Source organism: Hoplias malabaricus, chromosome X2, assembly GCF_029633855.1.
Source record: "Hoplias malabaricus isolate fHopMal1 chromosome X2, fHopMal1.hap1, whole genome shotgun sequence".
Taxonomy (NCBI): Eukaryota; Metazoa; Chordata; class Actinopteri; order Characiformes; family Erythrinidae; genus Hoplias; species Hoplias malabaricus.
The window spans coordinates 50,635,497-50,653,840 of NC_089819.1; the positions used below are offsets into that span (position 1 = coordinate 50,635,497).

Genomic DNA, 18,344 nt, shown 5'->3' on the forward strand with positions numbered 1-18,344 from the left:
TAAACTCGGTGTCTCAGATTATACTCGGCTACGTAGCTGCATTACGGAGGTTTATAGTGTCGGATGAATTCGAGTTCGACTTCGATCACATTTACAAGAATAACGGTACCTCTACATTTGAGTTTAGCTTATTGCTAGGCTATTGTCATGAATAATGTTGGTTATTTAGCTAGATACTGTCATAACAGTCAGTCATAACGGTGTTTTACCGCGGCGTTGTTCAGCTGTTGTCCACCAGTGACGTCACACGGTCGGGTTTTTCCGTCAATTTAATAAAATTGTCACTTTTAAAGCAAATTAAGCTGCTATTTTCATTTTAATTCATACTTATATATGTCAGTAATTAAAATAATGTGAAATATTCATGGAGGTCCCTTAAGTGGTGCTTAGCCACTTAATAAGAAAAAAATATTCCACTGGAATTTTGAAATTGTGAAATTTAGGCTAAAACCAGTAAGTTTTATATTATCACACCAACAAATACAAAATAAATAGGTCTAAAATTAGTATCCAAGTTGGTCTGAAAAATATCAGCGTAATCAATAATAGATAATATCCATTGTGGTGTTCAGCTTTTTTAATAATAACAACATAATCAGCCAGAGTCCCCCTCTCTCTCTAAATGCCCAACCTGAGTCCTGAGTGGAGGTGAATTTAGGAGAACCATGACCCAGTTCCATATCAAACGCATCATTTGATTCTATTGAGTGGAGATAAATGAAAGTGCACACTGGAGTATTATCGGAGAAACTTGACAGAGATGCTGCTCAGGGAGCTGGCCCGCAGATCGACACCGTATTGACTGAGGTAAAATAGGCTTCATTAAGTGGAGGGAGAAGTAATTTGAGATTGCATGACTTCTGACAGGGCAGCGATCTTGATCTTAACTCTCTGTGTTTACCAGTGAGGGGCTTTATTGATGAAGCAGTTAGGAATAATTGTGTTGTCCACCGTGCTGTGTAGTTGAGAGGATCCTTTGGATGCTTTTGTTCCTGGACGGTTTTGTACTCCCCGGGGGAAAGGCATAGTTCGTAGAATTCAAGGCTACGGTTTACTGAAGGGAATACTGCCCTCTGATGAAATACTGCCCTTTTCTTGTGGTCTCGTGTTTTTTTTACCTCTTTGTTCCATTACAGCATTAAGCAGCACTAATTTCTCACTAATGCCGGGATAACACACTTGGTCCGAACTTAGTTTGACGTCTCCAGCTACACGTTTCGTGCTGTTGACCAATAGAAGGACAGATCCCTCTCTGTTGCTCTCCAACTTTGTTCGCCCTGTTCTTCAGTGGTCAGGACCGCCACTGATGTGGTGGTGGTGGTGTGTTAGTGTTGTGTTGGGATCAGACAGCAGTGCTGTCCGATCTCTGGCCACACTGGTTGGTCACTAGCCATTTTTGGCTGGGGGACTGTTCTCAGTTCAGAAGTGACACTGCGAGTTTTAACAAAACCCCAGCAGCACTGCTGTGTCTGATCCACTTTTACCACAGTCCAACACACACTAACATGCCAGTGTCACTACAGCACTGCGAATGATCCACCCCCCAGTTTATACCTGCTCTGAGACCAGTGTGAAAGGAGGCTAACACACGATGCAGAGCAACATATGGTGCATTGCAGCTAATGTGCATTTGTTGGAGGAAAACAAAAAACTTTTTCCGAGCCGACTTGTTTTTATTGAAACGCTGAATGTTTCCCAAACCAAGTAAATAAATAAGTGTGCAGTAGAACGTCCCCATCGTGGGATGAGTGTCAGTGCTCCTCACACGTCTGTCAGGAACAAGATAAGGCTGAAGCTGAAGTTGAGCCATGGTTTTGTCTCAGTGGGCTGAGGGCTGACTGCGCAGATGCAGGCTGACATTTCTCCGTCTGCGTCAGTCTAACTCCTCACCTGCGCGTCCCCCACCCAGCCTCACACTGGGTTTAATGCGCAAGGCGTTCGGGGAGAGGAGAAGTCGTTTATCCTTTATCTATCTGGCAGCCTCAGAGCCCGAGAGTGCCAGATGTATTGGGACAGGCTCCCTGCTCCGTGGAAGATAAAGTGCCCACCTTTCTCCCCTCCATCTGAAGCTGGCTTTGATGTACTCAGACTTCTCCTTCCCTCACCTCTACACCTCCCTCCCCACCCTCACCCCATCTCACCTGACCTTTAGTCTATTCTCTGATGCTATCTCTCTCTCTCTCTCTCTCTCCTGAATGAGCCTCTGTCTCCTTCATTCACTTCCCTTTTTTCATTATTATTTTTTCTGCAGCATTTGTGCCTGTATTTCTTTCTTTCTTTCTTTCTTTCTTTCTTTCTTTCTTTCTTTCTTTCTTTCTCATCTTTATTCCCCCACTCTCTCATATCTCTCTCACACACAAACATCTCTCTCTCTCTCTCTCTCTCTCCCCTGAATGAGCCTCTGTTCCTTCACTCACTTCTCTTTTTTTCTGCAGCATTTGTGCCTTTCTTTCTTTCTTTCTTTCTTTCTTTCTTTCTTTCTCATCTTTATTCCCCCACTGTCTCACATCTCTCACACACAAACCTTTCTCTCTCTCTCTCTCTCTCTCTCTCCAGAATGAGCCTCTGTCTCCTTCATTCACTTCTCTTTTTTTCTTTATTATTTTTTTCTGCAGCATTTGTGCCTGTATTTCTTTCTTTCTTTCTTTCTTTCTTTCTTTCTTTCTTTCTCTTTCTTTCTTTCTTTCTTTCTCTTTCTCATCTTTATTCCCCCACTCTCTCATATCTCTCTCACACACAAACATCTCTCTCTCTCCCCTGAATGAGCCTCTGTTCCTTCACTCACTTCTCTTTTTTTCTGCAGCATTTGTGCCTGTATTTCTTTCTTTCTTTCTTTCTTTCTTTCTTTCTTTCTCATCTTTATTCCCCCACTGTCTCACATCTCTCACACACAAACCTTTCTCTCTCTCTCCCTCTCTCTCTCTCTCTCTCTCCCTCTCTCTCTCTCTCTCTTTCTCTCTCTCTCTCCAGAATGAGCCTCTGTCTCCTTCATTCACTTCTCTTTTTTTCTTTATTATTTTTTCTGCAGCATTTGTGCCTGTATTTCTTTCTTTCTTTCTTTCTTTCTTTCTTTCTTTCTTTCTTTCTTTCTCATCTTTATTCCCCCCACTCTCATATCTCTTTCACACACAAACATCTCTCTCTCTCTCTGTCTCTGTCTCTGTCTCTGTCTCTCTCTCTCTCTCTCTCTCTCTCTCTCTCTCTCTGTCTCTGTCTCTCTCTCTCTCTCTCTCTCTCTCTCTCTCTCTCTCTCTCAGGTATGGAGGGATAAATCTCAGACAGAGCTCCACCTCTTTGTCGTAGAGCTCCTCTCGGTGTGTGTCCTTCCTCTGAAAACGTATCATCTCTCAGGCTTGTGACACAGGAACATTACAGAGGAGGATGAGATTAGTCAGGCTGAGTGGCTGCAGTCCGAGCGGTGTTGGATATGGAAGCCTTCTCCCTCTCTTGTTCTTTCTTTCTCCTTCTCCTTATCTCTCTCCCACATCCCTCACCACTGCACTCACCTCTGTGCATTTCCTTTAAAATGAAATTACGGTAATGAATTCTTGTGTAAATGGCTCTGTGGGTTGACTGAGCTATAGATTTTTCTCAGCTGCGTCCGTATCGCTTTAGAGTCCTCCGGGAAGACGCCCTGCTCTTTCTAAAAGAAGGCCTCACATATCTGGGGCTTTATGTCTGAAGAAAACTTACGGCACTGAACATACTGTGAATGCTAAATCATTTCTCAACCGCCATGGAGTTTGGACCAGTGGTGGGTTCTGTGGCAAAAAATATCCTCAGTGCTGCTGAAAAAAATCAATAATAAAATATAGCTGCTACTTTTTAATTATTAAATTAAAGTTAAATTGTAAATGGAACCGGGAAAAATCACCAGCAAAGAAGAAAATACATGAAGGCTACTTGGTTGTGGGATAATGAACTGAAATCCAATAAATTCCTACGGTTGTGTTGTTTTTTGTTATTATATTAATCAAAGTATTTTTCCACAGATATGGAGAAGCAGACGGAAGGCATGGGGTCCGGAAACAAGAAGCTCTCCCACTCTTCCCCAAGTCGTCTGGACAGAGAGGAGTCCAGCGACAGTGGAGAGGAGACACAGGTGGTGAGTGATGTCCAGTCAATGTTAGACTTACAGCCCGCTTTTAAACATCCGTCTTATTTACAGTGAGATACTGTAGTTAGTCTTTGCCCTTAAACACTACACACACAACCTGTGGCACTGTTCCACTGGGATGTCCAGTATTCTGTGGTTCTTACCACTGACAAGTGACTTTTCCAGGACAGGCCAGCACTGCTGTGTCACTAAATTTTAAACCAAATGCAGCAGAGATGGTAAACCTGAACTTAAAGTGATTGTTGCAGCTGCTGTGTTTACTGTTAACACCAGAGTATCATGAGAAATCATCAATGGCCGGCACGGTGGCGTAGCAAGTAGGTCTCGCAGTCACATGGCTCTAGGACCTGGAGGTTATGGGTTCAATCCCACTCCAGGTGACTGTCTGTGAGGAGTGTGGTGTGTTCTCCCTGTGTCTGCGTGGGTTTCCTCCAGGTGACTGTCTGTGAGGAGTGTGGTGTGTTCTCCCTGTGTCTGCGTGGGTTTCCTCCGGGTGACTGTGAGGAGTGTGGTGTGTTCTCCCTGTGTCCGCGTGGGTTTCCTCCGGGTGCTCCGGTTTTCTCTCATGGTCCAAAAACACACGCTAGTAGGTGGATTGGTGACTCAAAAGTGTGAGTGTGTGAGTGTGTGTCGCCCTGTGAAGGACGGGTGCCTCCTCCAGGGTGTGTTCCCGCCTTGCGCCCAATGATTCTGGGTAGGCTGACCCATGTGGGGAATGGAACCCCAGTCTTGACTTGGGCATCAGATTCGTCACCCACTATACAGCTGTATACTAGAACTACATATGCTTATCAAATGCCTTCTAATGGAAACTGTCTTTTGTTCCCTACTGGCCCTTGAAAGTGTGTCCAGACATTGGTCAAATCCCTGCTGCACGCTGCAATTAAAGCATTTCTTTTGCTCAGTGCCTATATATCTACCCAGCAGGACAGCTATGCCTTCAATGGCCTTTTAAATACCATTTCGTTCATGGCAATTTCAGGTCATTGGAGTAGTTGTCTCCTCGATGGATAATGTCTCTCTCTGTGGGGGTCCAGGCATGTAATAGACTTTATAGAAATGATGCGCATTATCATTCACGGGACCGCAGTCACTTGCTAATGCATTAATGGATGTGGCTCTCTGTGTCTTTTCATTCCCCACCATGATGGCTCTGCCACTCCCAGCTGTGTATAGAATTAGAGCCAATGATTTGTCGAGCGTCTTGTAATGCACAGCTTCATTTAAGGACGGCGTAATTAGACCTGCCCTGTCATTTCGTTTTAAAGGTTGAAGATGACTCATGTGCTGGGGGTTAGACAGGCGTCGTATTGTCTACCGTTGGTCAGGCTTTCCATCCCCGCCATTAGAGATATTGTACTTAAAAGACCCACATGCTCCGTTTGTAATTAATTTTTACTAAAATACAATTATGGCATATTTTGTGGGGTTTATTCATTTGCTTTCACATATAATGTTCCGACCTGTCACTGTTTATCTGTTGCTGCACACATAGTGTTGGTCGTCCTCTAGTCTCTCATCAGTCGATACAGGACCCTGTTCACAGGACCCTGTGAGCTGGATATTTTTGGTTGGTGGACTGTCAGTCTAGAAGTGACACTAAGTGTGCGTTTGTGCATTTTACCCAGTTCTGTTTAGGATTAACGTCTAAATACAGGATGGTTGGCAACCCTCAATGTCCTCTCGCGCTCTAACTCTGAATCCTACTTGTGGGAATGTGTGTTTTGTGCAGAACATTCATGAAGGAGAGTGTGTCTGTGCACATGAACTAGCTCTGGCATTTGGGGAATACGCTCTGGCTGACTGGGCTGCACTGTGAGGAGTGTGGTGTGTTCTCCCTGTGTCCGCGTGGGTTTCCTCCGGATGACTGTCTGTGAGGAGTGTGGTGTGTTCTCCCTGTGTCTGCGCGGGTTTCCTCCGGGTGACTGTCTGTGAGGAGTGTGGTGTGTTCTCCCTGTGTCCGCGTGGGTTTCCTCCAGGTGACTGTCTGTGAGGAGTGTGGTGTGTTCTCCCTGTGTCCGCGTGGGTTTCCTCCAGGTGACTGTCTGTGAGGAGTGTGGTGTGTTCTCCCTGTGTCTGCGTGGGTTTCCTCCGGGTGCTCCGGTTTCCTCCCACGGTCCAAAAACACACGTTGGTAGGTGTGGCTACGCCCCTGTACTAAGGTGACTTTACGTCTACTAGTGTGGTGAGAGTGGGCAGTTTTTTTTTTAAACTCCAGCAGCACTGCTGTGTATGATCCACTCGTACCAGCACAGCACACACAAACACAACAACCACGTCGCTGTCAATGCAGTGGTAAGAATCATCCAGCATCCAATCTGTGGTGGTCCTGACCTTTGAAGAACAGGAAAAATAGGAACCTAATAAAGTAGGCAGAGCAACAGATGAAGTACAGTCTGCACTGGTTGATTTATAGAAGTGCATTTTTAGGGTCAGTTGAGCTAATAAAAGAAATAATGTGCTTAGAAACAAGGAGAAGTGTTTGTCTTCATTTGGAAAATTCAAAAAGAATGATTAAATTATATGGCCAAAAGTTTGTAGACAGTTGCCCATGGGAGGCTTACCTTTTGTTGGCAGAATGCCAAGAGATGACTAATTAACCAGTGTTTACATAAATTACATACTGTGTTCATTTTTTAAAAAGTGAGTAACTTTAGAAGACTGTGCTCCTGGGTTCCCCCTACAGTTGCAGAGTTGAATTTTCCTACCCTCCTCTTAAGATTACATAGTGTTGTTTCCGCAGTGCTGAGCCCTGGAGTAGCAATGGCAGAGGCTCTTCTCTTCCAATTACAGGTCAGTGGAGTGTCATATTGATTTTGAAGCTATACTTTTGTGGTAAAAATACTGCCTAGTGTTCCTTTAAAGACCAACACAAGCAGTAGAAGTTCAGAGCGGAGTTCTGATGGCTCGTGGTATGAGCGGAATGTGGACAGGTTGTGATGATTTAAGAGCAGGAATGCTCACCTGTATCTGTGCCAGCGTTAGGAGGAATTTAATCACGGCGGGGTGTTTATGAACCCGGGAGAAATCACTACTCAGCCTTTTCTTTAACTCCTCTTTGACATGGGGGCAGTAAATTACGTGGCTTTTTTTCAGCACAGCATGACAGCTGCAGCCGAACAAACGCTCCACATTGGTTCCTGCGCCATGACTCTGGACGATCTTTCATCTCGGAACTCGCACTCTTCTTCTGCATGCGCAACACTTAGCATCAGCATTTGGTTTAGGTGGAGTTTGGTGTAAAGAGTCATCTGGCTTTATCTTTTTTTATTTGTTTACTCCGATGCTGTGACTATTTGAGATGATGACATGTATCAGAGATTTTATTAGGCACACATACTTTGTATCTCCAGTGTTATGTACAGATGTGTTAACTCCAAAAACAACTTATCTTTTTAATTTTCTAAAAAAAACAGCTCCAAAGTTCAGTCACAGAAGTTGCTTACATTTTTCCACGTCCTGATGCTTGAAATACCAAACACGTTCAGTGATGTTCAGGTCTCGACTCTAGGGTGTCCAGTCCATTAGGTAGAGAATACTTCTTTGGTTTTATTTTACTTTGTGTATCATTCTTTTTTTTTTTTTTTCATTTTGGGCCTCTTGAGATTTACACATTCACTATCTATAAGCGCTTATCCAGTTCAGGGTCACGGTGGGTCCAGAACCTACCCGGAATCATTGGGCGCAAGGCGGGAATACACCCTGGAGGGGGTGCCAGTCCTTCACAGGGTAACACACACACTCATACATTCACTTACACACTCACACCTATGGACACTTCTGAGTCGCCAATCCACCTACTAACGTGCTTTTGGATCGTGGGAGGAAACCGGAGCACCCAGAGGAAACCCACGCGGACACAGGGAGAACACATCAAACTCCTCACAGACAGTCACCCAGAGGAAACCTACGCAGACACAGGGAGAATACACCACACTCCTCACAGCCAGTCACCCGGGGGAAACCAACGCAGACACAGGGAGAACACATCACACTCCTCACAGACAGTCACCCGGAGGAAACCCATACAGACACAGGGAGAACATAGCACACTCCTCACAGACAGTCACCCGGAGCAGGACTTGAGATTTTCACATCCTTTCTTAGTTACTGACATTACTGTTGTTTGGCAGCAGGTAATGTCACAGTCACACAACTCCTGGGACCTGGAGGTTGTGGGTTCGATTCCCGCTCCGGGTGACTGTCTGTGAGGAGTTTGGTGTGTTCTCCCTGTGTCCACATGGGTTTCTTCCGGGAGCTCCGATTTCCTCCCACAGTCCAAGAACACATGTTGGAAGGTGAATTGGCGACTCAAAAGTGTCTGTAGGTGTGTATGTGTGTGTGTGTTCCCCTGTGAAGGACTGGCGCCCCCTCCAGGGTGTGTTCCTGCCTTGCGCCCAATGATTCCAGGTAGGCTCTGGACCCACCGCGACCCTGAACTGGATAAGCGTTACAGATAATAAATTAATGAATGAATACTGTTGTTTGGAACTTTAAGGAATCTCTTTAATCATCACATGTGTGTAACATCCACCTGGACGATGCAACCACAACCAATTCAGAATCCAGAAAAACAACAGCACAAGGCAGGAACACACTCTGGACGGGGCACCAATACACTGCAGGGCATCATACACTCACCTAGTCACTCACACACTCAAGGTGAGCCTAAGGTGAGCGTTGAACCCAGAACTTCAAGATCCTGAAGCTGTGTGGCAGCAATAAAACTGTTACCCGGCCATGCCACCCAACAAATGCCATCTATAAATATGTAAATAGAATAAACACATTGATAAATAAGCCTTTATCAAAGATACCAGGAAGTTCAAATAAACAGAAATGAGATAAAGTGAAAGAAATTGTATAAACATAGCTTAAATAAAGTGAATTCTTCTTTACTCGCTTTCAGTTTATGCAAATCAGGACACCCGTCATTGGTGTTTATGACCCAGACGCCACATTAGCTGAGGTCCGGTTCCCTCTGCTGGCTGCCCCTGTGCTGCCTGCCACTCAGTGCTGGCCTTTGATTGAGTTAACAGCAGTGTGTGAGAGAGAGAGCAGAAGGAAACAGTGATTTCACTAATGATCCAAATGGAGTTATAATGCAGGAGCAGGGGGAGTGCAGAGCCAAGCCCTGCAGGAGACCCACACTCACACAGCACTGACTCAGAGGCCAATCAGAAGCCTCCGCTTGGTGCTTTTAAGAAAGCGGATGAGCGGGTATCAACCGTGGAGATCATAGACCCCTGCAGGTGAGAAGGGGCACCTTGGGACCACCGAGGCTATTGGCTTTAAATTCTATTGTATGAACCAGTCAGGTTTAGGGTCAGCTTTCGTTACTTGAAAAAATATCTCCAGTAGTAAGTCTTGTATCGAGTTTGTATCATTACAAACCCCCCCACCCCCACACCCAGCACACACACACACACACACACACACACACACACACACACAGACTATAAACTGCATATAAGCATCGATGGTGATCTAATGTATAGTTTCAGAAGTGATTAGTGGTTTCTGTTTTCTCATTTAAGGGGTCCCATGAGGGATCCAACCTCTAAACTTCCTCAAATCAGCACTAGACAACAACCCAGAAAATGAAAAGCAAGAGGTGTGTGTGTGTGTGTGTGTGTGTGTGTGTGTGTGTGTGTGTGTGTGTGTGTGTGTGTGTATTAGTGGGGTCCTTTATGGCCTCTTGTAGTTTGTAACGCACTGTCTGGTGTTGAAGAATGGCCTCAGGCACATTCTCCTCATTGATTTTCGCTAGTCTCCTGTCCCTGTGATTGATTTTTTTCCCATCCATTAATCCAGCCTCCCTGCGCCTCCCTCTCGCTGGCGACAAATCAGTGTGGCTCCAGTGGCTCCTCTGCTAATACCAAAAAGCTGAAAGGATGCGTTCAATAGAATTCTGTGTATTTTTTGTGGTTGTTGTACCCTAGCAATTTATAGCCCTTTAATGGATTGTTCTTTTACGTATTCTTTGGCCGGCGTGGTTCAGAGTTTTGAGGATGTTTGCTTGGATGGATCTGCAGCTCTTTCTGGGTTACCTGAGGAAAAAAAAAAGTGGAAATTGATTTCTGGCAATCCATCGGTGGCCTTTATTTGGGCTTCTGCTGTATCTCTGCTGTGCTCAGAGTTCAGGGCCTGGTCGTATGAGGGGTTAGACCGTGATTCAGCCAGGCTTAGTGGACCTTTTGTTGACAAGCTCATGGAAATCCAGCCCTGGAAAGCTCCCTGAAATTAAACTGAAGGGGAAAGATGTTGCATCTGAGCTAGGATGGCCTCAGAGTGACCGACAGTGGAAATAAAACATCTCAGCGGGAATATTGAGTTTATGGGAAATGTGGGGTGAGTGATATTAGAGATGGATAACGGCTAGTTCCGTTTACTCTATACCAGTCCCTTACTTAGGCCTACGTCTCGACTTTTTCTGTTCATAATGCTTTTACTTGTAATAAAGTCCAAACATCTGTCCCTGTGCTGATAGATACTGGATGGACCACTGAGGTTCTAGAAGTCACTCAGTTCTGAGGTAGTTTATAGCACGGCTTCTCTTACAGTTACTTGAGTCATTATTTTACTCTAGTAACAGTGCAAGGCTACTCTCCCCGGGATGACTTTTGCCCTGGATTATTCTGTCCCAATTAGCTATGCAATGATATGGGAATTCTGGGTCAATGCAGATATCCAGTATTATGCATGTATATATCTGTTGATGCCGATATACATTAATTCATTCATGGTCTATAACCACTGTTCCAGTTCAGGGTCGAGGTGGACCCGGAGCCTACCCAGAATCATTGGGTGCAAGGCAGGAACACACCCTAGAGGGGGCGCCAGTCCTTCACAAGGTGACATATTCACTCACACTAATGGACACTTTTGATGCGCCATTCCACCAGTGGCGATTGCTCTAAGACTGCAAGGGAAGCTCAGTTTCCCCTAAAATGTCAAAAAATAAGTGATCAAATATATACTGTTGTGTGTACATGTCATTGAATAAATATGCACTACAACGCGCTCAACTTTTGTTCAGAATCAGCTTCTTATCACTGGTAAAGACGCGGCTTTCCTCTCAATCATTCCCGCAGCTTCACAGTGCTTTAAACAGTGTGGACGCTCAATAGCGAAGCAGCGAAGTGCAGCGAAATGAGACGAGTCATTGGATAAATGCTGGGCCTTGTCCCGCCCATCGGACGCTCAGCGTCTCTGGGGGTCTATGGGGCAGTGGGCTGGCCTCGGCTGGCCCGGACGCTCAGCTTCTGCATGATGATTGGATGATCTGTCTGAGGCTGAATCCCTTTTTGATTGACAGCGTAATGAGCGAATCAGCGATCCTTTGGTGTAAAGATCCGTGGGAGCATTACATTTTCATTCTGTTCTGAGTTGAACCGGAGACTTAGCGGCATTTTCTTTGTTAAAACCGACTAGCGACAAATCGAGCTTCTATTCCTGGTGGTGTTTTTGTAGCTGCTTGTGTTTGCAGACTGACTTCTATCACTCTTTCTGACTTCTATCGCAGTTTCTGTCCAGCGGGTGCCCCTCCACCGTCACAAAGCACTCACAGGCGGACACACTTCACATGGGCCAAGGCCGTTTAAGCAGCCTAGCTCTGCTGGCCATTGAGAGGACACTAGTCAAGTCCCTGGAAAAGACGCCTTGTTGGTACGACAGGGTCACAGATCATTTTCTTAAAAAGGAACGGAGGGTAGAATTTACGTATAAATAAACCAACACATTTTATGATGTAGGCCGAAATTGAGCTTCCCCTCCTTGAAAGACCAGCATCCGCCACTGCATTCCACCTACCAACATGTGTTTTTGGACCGTGGGAGGAAAACTGGGAGGACACGGGGAGAACACACCAAACTAATCAGACATTCACCCGGAGCGAGACTTGAACCCACAGCCTCCAGGTCACTCGAGCTGTGTGACTGTGACACAAAGGATTAAACACAGAGTAATTCCAGTGGACCTTCCAGCAATATAAATACAGTAATACAGAATAAAGTGTGCTTCAGCACTGCCTTTGTGTTTCTCCACACTGTCAGAGGAGGAAAAATCCGTTTTTTTTTCTACACATTTATCAGTTTGTTTGTTTTTTTATAAATACATTTAATTGTATATAAATACATTGTAATCTGTAATTACCGGTGTGAAATATCAGTAAAATCTTTTAATCCGTCCAGATGCCCATCATGCATCTCAATACATGTTTATGAAGGTATGGCAGGTGTGTGCTGGTGCTCACAGAACACTAATCAACTGCATGAATCATAAAACGACAGACCAGGCTGACGTTACACCAGAAGTACATTTACGTTACATTTGGTCTGTGACTCATGTTTGTTTTTCCAGTAATGGAAGTTATTATAACCCAAAGACGGCTTTTTTCCATTTTACCACTTAAGACTAGACCAGCCGGGATGGTCCTTCTGGCCATTTTAAATGTTAGCGATCATTTTAAGCAAATTAAACAAGCAAATCTACCGTTCCTGGTCCAATATTAAATTAGTGCATATTTTAGTCTGGCTTTATTGTGTGCTGTAAAATTAGCACAGGAAGGGCTCTGAGTACTTCTACTGCATAAAGTCATTAGCGGTCACTTTAGCCGTACACATTAGACCACTCTTTCAGTGAGTCAGGTGCTATTTTAACAGTGGTTTTTAACAAGGCTTTCTGCCTTGACCATTAACAACCAACATTTTGAACATATTCACTTTATAGCCACTTATTAGAAGGCTTGATATGTTGGAAAAATTCAAGATGAAGCTCCATCTCTTCAGTGCAGCTCAGGCCTAGAATAGGACATGGTGATGTTAAGCTGTTCCAGATCATCTAATTAAGATTGGGGAAATGTAGGGTATTAGAAGGGAATGCAGGTACATTTCAGTGAGGATTCTATTGCATCCTGCCAAAAGAGTAGGAGTGATGTGAGGTGCCAATGTCAGACCATTAGTTCGCTATCCCTAACTCACAGGCAGCTCTTCCAGTTCGCCTCATTGCATTGACAGCGCTTTATTATGGAGGATAAGCATGCTGTGCACCAGCTGAACTTAGCTCTTTAAAGAAACGTCCACAAAAGTTTGTACGCTCCTAATGGACAGCACGGCACAGGTGGTTTTTTTTAAAGGTGCCTTCATGACTTCACATCTACAACGTATATTTAGATATGGACTCCAAAGGAATTGGACAGGTCGCCTGGTGGGAAAGGAGTGAGTGGTGGAGTATTGAAAAGTGTCAGACTGTGTTTTCCCATAAATATGTGCTTTCAGATGATTGCTTTTACAAATTGAAGAGAAAACACTGGTGAAACGGGGTCCCACATCATTGTCCCCATAACCCCTGGTGTTTAGATGAAAGCATGACCAGGCTATTTCCAGACACAACAATCTTCCGCCCTCTGCTCTCAGTAGCTTTAATCTAATGCATCATATGTGCTGGGTAAACATGTCCTTTATTGCCATTATAATGAAAGCGTACGGAGCTTCAGCAGAAGCAGTAACTGGGTAGATGAACCTCTGATAGTAGCCATTAGACCATTACCCTTAATATAGCCCTATTACATGCCTACTCAGTCAATTTCCTGCATATTAGTCATAAAGATATGGAATGGAGGCACTAAAGTAATGTCTGGTGTAATGTTCCCTGAGCAGAGCACATCTTTAAAGTTGCAGAGTGCATTACTGCTCAAATGTCAGGAGCCATTCTTTTTCAAGAGTATAAAACCAGTCGGACTGCAGGTAGAGGGATAAAATGATTCAAATGTGCCTTCCGCAAACTTCACGCCGTTTAAATAATTAGTTCATAGAAAGAATTAAAGGTGACATTCAAAATTTGTATCAAAACACACTTTTTAATAAAATTCGGAGCATGCTACTTTACCTTTTGTTTGCTCCCCAGTCTGTTTTTTCATGCTTTAAACTGGTCTAATGTGTTTGTGAAACCCCAGTGTCTGTAAGAGGGTAAAAAAAAAAGTCTTGGTCCAATATGCTAGGCGCTCTAACTCAATTAGTGAAAGTACTACAAGGCTAAACAACAAATGAGTTTCTGTTGTTATTCAAACAGTGAAAATAAACCTACAGACAATTTACACTTAATCACATACAAACAACAGTTGTTTTTTTTTTCCTTAAATACACCATTCTACATTAAAAGACTCTGAGCTTCTGAAAAACACACCAGAGAGAACAGCGTTTCCCCACAGTCATAGAGGTCCCCTTTAAGGTATTGTAAATGTATGCAGACAAAGCTGTGGAATTCAGTCACAAGGATAACTCTGTCATTTATTTAGTCACTCACTCACCTACTTACTCATTCACTGAATCACTGGCTCACTCACTGACTCATTTACTCAGTCACTCACTGTATCACTCACTGACTCATCTACACACTAACGCACACATATTGCCTCACTCACTCACGCCCCCACTCACTCAGTCACTCACCTACTCACTCATTTAATGAACCATTCACTAAATCAGTCATTTACTCAGTCACTTAGCTATTCACTCACTCACTGAATCATTCACTGACACATGTACTCACTCACCTACTTACTCATTCACTGAATCACTGACTCACTCACTGACTCATTTACTCACTCACTCAATCACTTATGTACTCAGTCACTCACTGAATCACTCACTGACTCATCTACACACCAACGCACACACTCATTGCCCCACTCACTCAATCACTCATTTAGTTCCTCTGTCACTCATCTACTCACTCAGTCACTCACCTACTCACTCATTTAATGAACCATTCACTAAATCACTCATTTACTCAGTCACTTAGCTATTCACTCACCCACTGAATCATTCACTGACACATCTACTCGCTCACCTACTTACTCACTCACTCACCCACAGTCATACTTACACATTCACTCACTCACTCATTCACTCACTCACTGAATCATTCACTGACACATGTACTTGCTCACCTACTTACTCACTCACTCACTCACTCACTGAATCATTCATTGACACATCTACTCACTCACCTACTTACTCATTCACTGAATCACTGACTCACTCACTGACTCATTTACTCACTCACTCAATCACTTATGTACTCAGTCACTCACTGAATCACTCTCTGACTCATCTACACACCAACGCACACACTCATTGCCCCACTCACTCAATCACTCATTTAGTTCCTCTGTCACTCAGTCACTCACCTACTCACTCAGTCACTCACCTACTCACTCAGTCACTCACCTACTCACTCATTTAATGAACAATTCACTAAATCAGTAATTTACTCAGTCACTTAGCTATTCACTCACTCACTGAATCATTCACTGACACATCTACTCGCTCACCTACTTACTCATTCACTCACTCACTCACCCAATGTCATACTTGCACATTCGCTCACTCTCTCACTCACTTACTCACTCACTGAATCATTTACTGACACATGTACTTGCTCACCTACTCACTCACTCACTCACCCACAGTCATACTTACACATTCGCTCACTCTCTCACTCACTCACTGAATCATTTACTGACACATGTACTTGCTCACCTACTCACTCACTCACTCACTCATTCTAAGGTAACGGGCTGAAGACTCTATACAAAGGGCGCTACTGGTGCCTCCTTTATTCTTTTTCTCAGTGACACTGTTAATGAATTTACCAAAACAATCACAGTGAAATTTTGTACAATTCTCATATCATTGTTTCCTAACTGACTCAAACCTTTATGATGAATAAACATGAAGCAATCAATAAGGGTTTGTACTGGGATTGCTTCATGGCTGTTCAGATTTTATATTCTTATATATTTATACTTCTGATTTTGCTGTGGAAGAGTTACTGTGTGTTTGTGGTGATGCTTTGAAAGTAAGTTTTTCTGCTCTGAGACATTTCTGACTGGAGATTAGATCACTTCCATTTCCAGTCTCTCAGTGTAGTGTGTGTGTGTGTGTGTGTGTGTGTGTGTGTGTGTGTGTGTGTGTGTATGTGTGCCTATGTGTGCAGAAAGAGAGGCCTGGAGGAGCTTTTGGAAGTTTGACTCTGTGCTCCGTTGTTCACCAGCTGTGTATCAGGGGGCACTCGTTTTCTTGAGAGTGGGGAAGTCTTTACGTTTGTTCTCTTTAAACTAAAAGAAAACGCTCTGGAGGCATGCACCACTCTTCCGGCCAAGTCTGAAAACAGAGCTTGTTTCTAGGCTCACTTCACTGCAAAAAAACATAACTAGACTAATAATGAAATCTAGACAGTGTACCTCAGACACTACCCTACTGTGCTCAGAGATGTTCTTTATTAGTTTAATGCCCAGGAAACACTTACAAAGGATTTATTTATTTATTTCAGCATCAGATAATGGATCAAAGGGCGGCACGGTGGTGCAGCAGGTAGGTGTCGCAGTCACACAGCTCCAGGGACCTGGAGGTTGTGGGTTCGATTCCCGCTCCGGGTGACTGTCTGTGAGGAGTGTGGTGTGTTCTCCTTGTGTCCGCGTGGGTTTCCTCCGGGTGACTGTCTGTGAGGAGTGTGGTGTGTTCTCCCTGTGTCTGCGTGGGGTTTCCTCCGGGTGCTCCGGTTTCCTCCCACAGTCCAAAATTTGATTGGCGACTCAAAAGTGTCCGTAGGTGTGAGTGTGTGAGTGAATGTGTGTGTCTGTGTTGCCCTGTGAAGGACTGGCGCCCCCTCCAGGGTGTATTCCCGCCTTGAGCCCAATGATTCCAGGTAGGCTCTGGACCCACCGCGACCCTGAACTGGATAAGGGTTACAGATAATGAATGAATGAATGAATAATGGATGAATTATATGATCAAGTATAATTAATTATATAATTAGACATATATTCATACACATACACTACAAACAAAGTTATTTTGCCAAGGTCAGTCTTAGAAATGGGATTAATTTTTTATTTCCAAGTGTCACCCCAGTCATATTTAATAATATTTAGTTGCTTTTGCTGGAATTTGAAAAAGGAAAAAATGTGATCTCCGGCATGTACCGTTCAGCATTTCTCATTAAGATTATAAAAGCTTTGGAAGATTTTCATGAGATTTATGAAGTCCGCTATATTAAGTTTATTCCAGGTCATATTTTGTGAAAAGAGAAATTCTTTGCCGATTGATTTTAATCGTTCCACACATTTAAAGTGAGGTGTATGTCTAGAAAAAGCTGAATAGTCTTAAACCTATTGATTACATTCCAAAGATTTCACTGGCCAAGATCTCATTTTCTGAAGATGAGTTTTGAAGGTTGCTGAGCTGTGGAAATCTGCCAGAGAGAAGAAAACCTAAAACAGAAGCTCATGCTTTATTGAGAAAATAGAAAACGGTTGCGATGGCATCAAATTTGGAGCGAAATCCTGAAATTAAACATGTGTACTGTGCATATTTGAGCGAGTGGTTAATTATACATGCTCTTTATTGTGGAAACACGGCGTACCCCTGACCCTGGTCTCCAGAACGCTCCGTACGGCAGAGGATGCTGGGGCTGATAGGAAAGAAGCGGTGGGCTGCTGCCCCGGGGCAGAGGGGAGTTAAAAGAGAATGAGGAGCAGCATTAAAAGTTGAGTGGAGAACAGATTCACCAGCGAGCTGCAAGGGAAGCGGCCATGTTGGATTTATTGATAGAGCGTCTATTTATAAAGCATAATGTTGCTTTGCGCTTCTTGGGCTGCTTCACACGTTTTGGCTTGGTGTTCAGAGCTGAGAAGTAAGGATGTTAAATTACAGTTTTGGGGTGATTTTAAACATTCATTCAGAGTAACGTGGACAAAACATTCATTCATTCATTCATTATCTGTAACCGTTTATCCAATTCAGGGTCGCCGTGGGTCCAGAGCCTACCTGGAATCATTGGGCGCAAGGCAGGAATACACCCTGGAGGGGGCGCCAGACCTTCACAGGGCAACACATACACACACACACACATTCACTCACACCTACGGACAATTTTGAGTTGCCAATCCACCTACCAATGTGTGTTTTTGGACTGTGGGAGGAAACCGGAGCACCCGGAGGAAACCCACGCGGACACAGGGAGAACACACAAACTCCTCACAGACAGTCACCCGGAGGAAACCCACGCGGACACAGGGAGAACACACAAACTCCTCACAGACAGTCACCCGGAGGAAACCAACGCAGACACAGGGAGAACACACCACACTCCTCACAGACAGTCACCCGGAGGAAACTCACGCAGACACAGGGAGAACACACCACACTCCTCACAGAGAGTC

At 44.2% G+C, this 18,344-nt stretch overlaps 1 protein-coding gene across 1 annotated transcript in view; it reads left to right on the top strand.

The window, feature by feature from the left end:
• The window catches only part of b4galnt4b (beta-1,4-N-acetyl-galactosaminyl transferase 4b), a 131,128-nt gene that overhangs the window by 40,000 nt on the left and 72,784 nt on the right, over window positions 1-18,344 (top strand). The window contains exon 3 of the mRNA XM_066653506.1: window positions 3,993-4,105. Within this exon, the coding sequence (XP_066509603.1) occupies window positions 3,993-4,105 (113 nt within the window). The remainder of the gene's footprint in view (window positions 1-3,992; window positions 4,106-18,344) is intronic.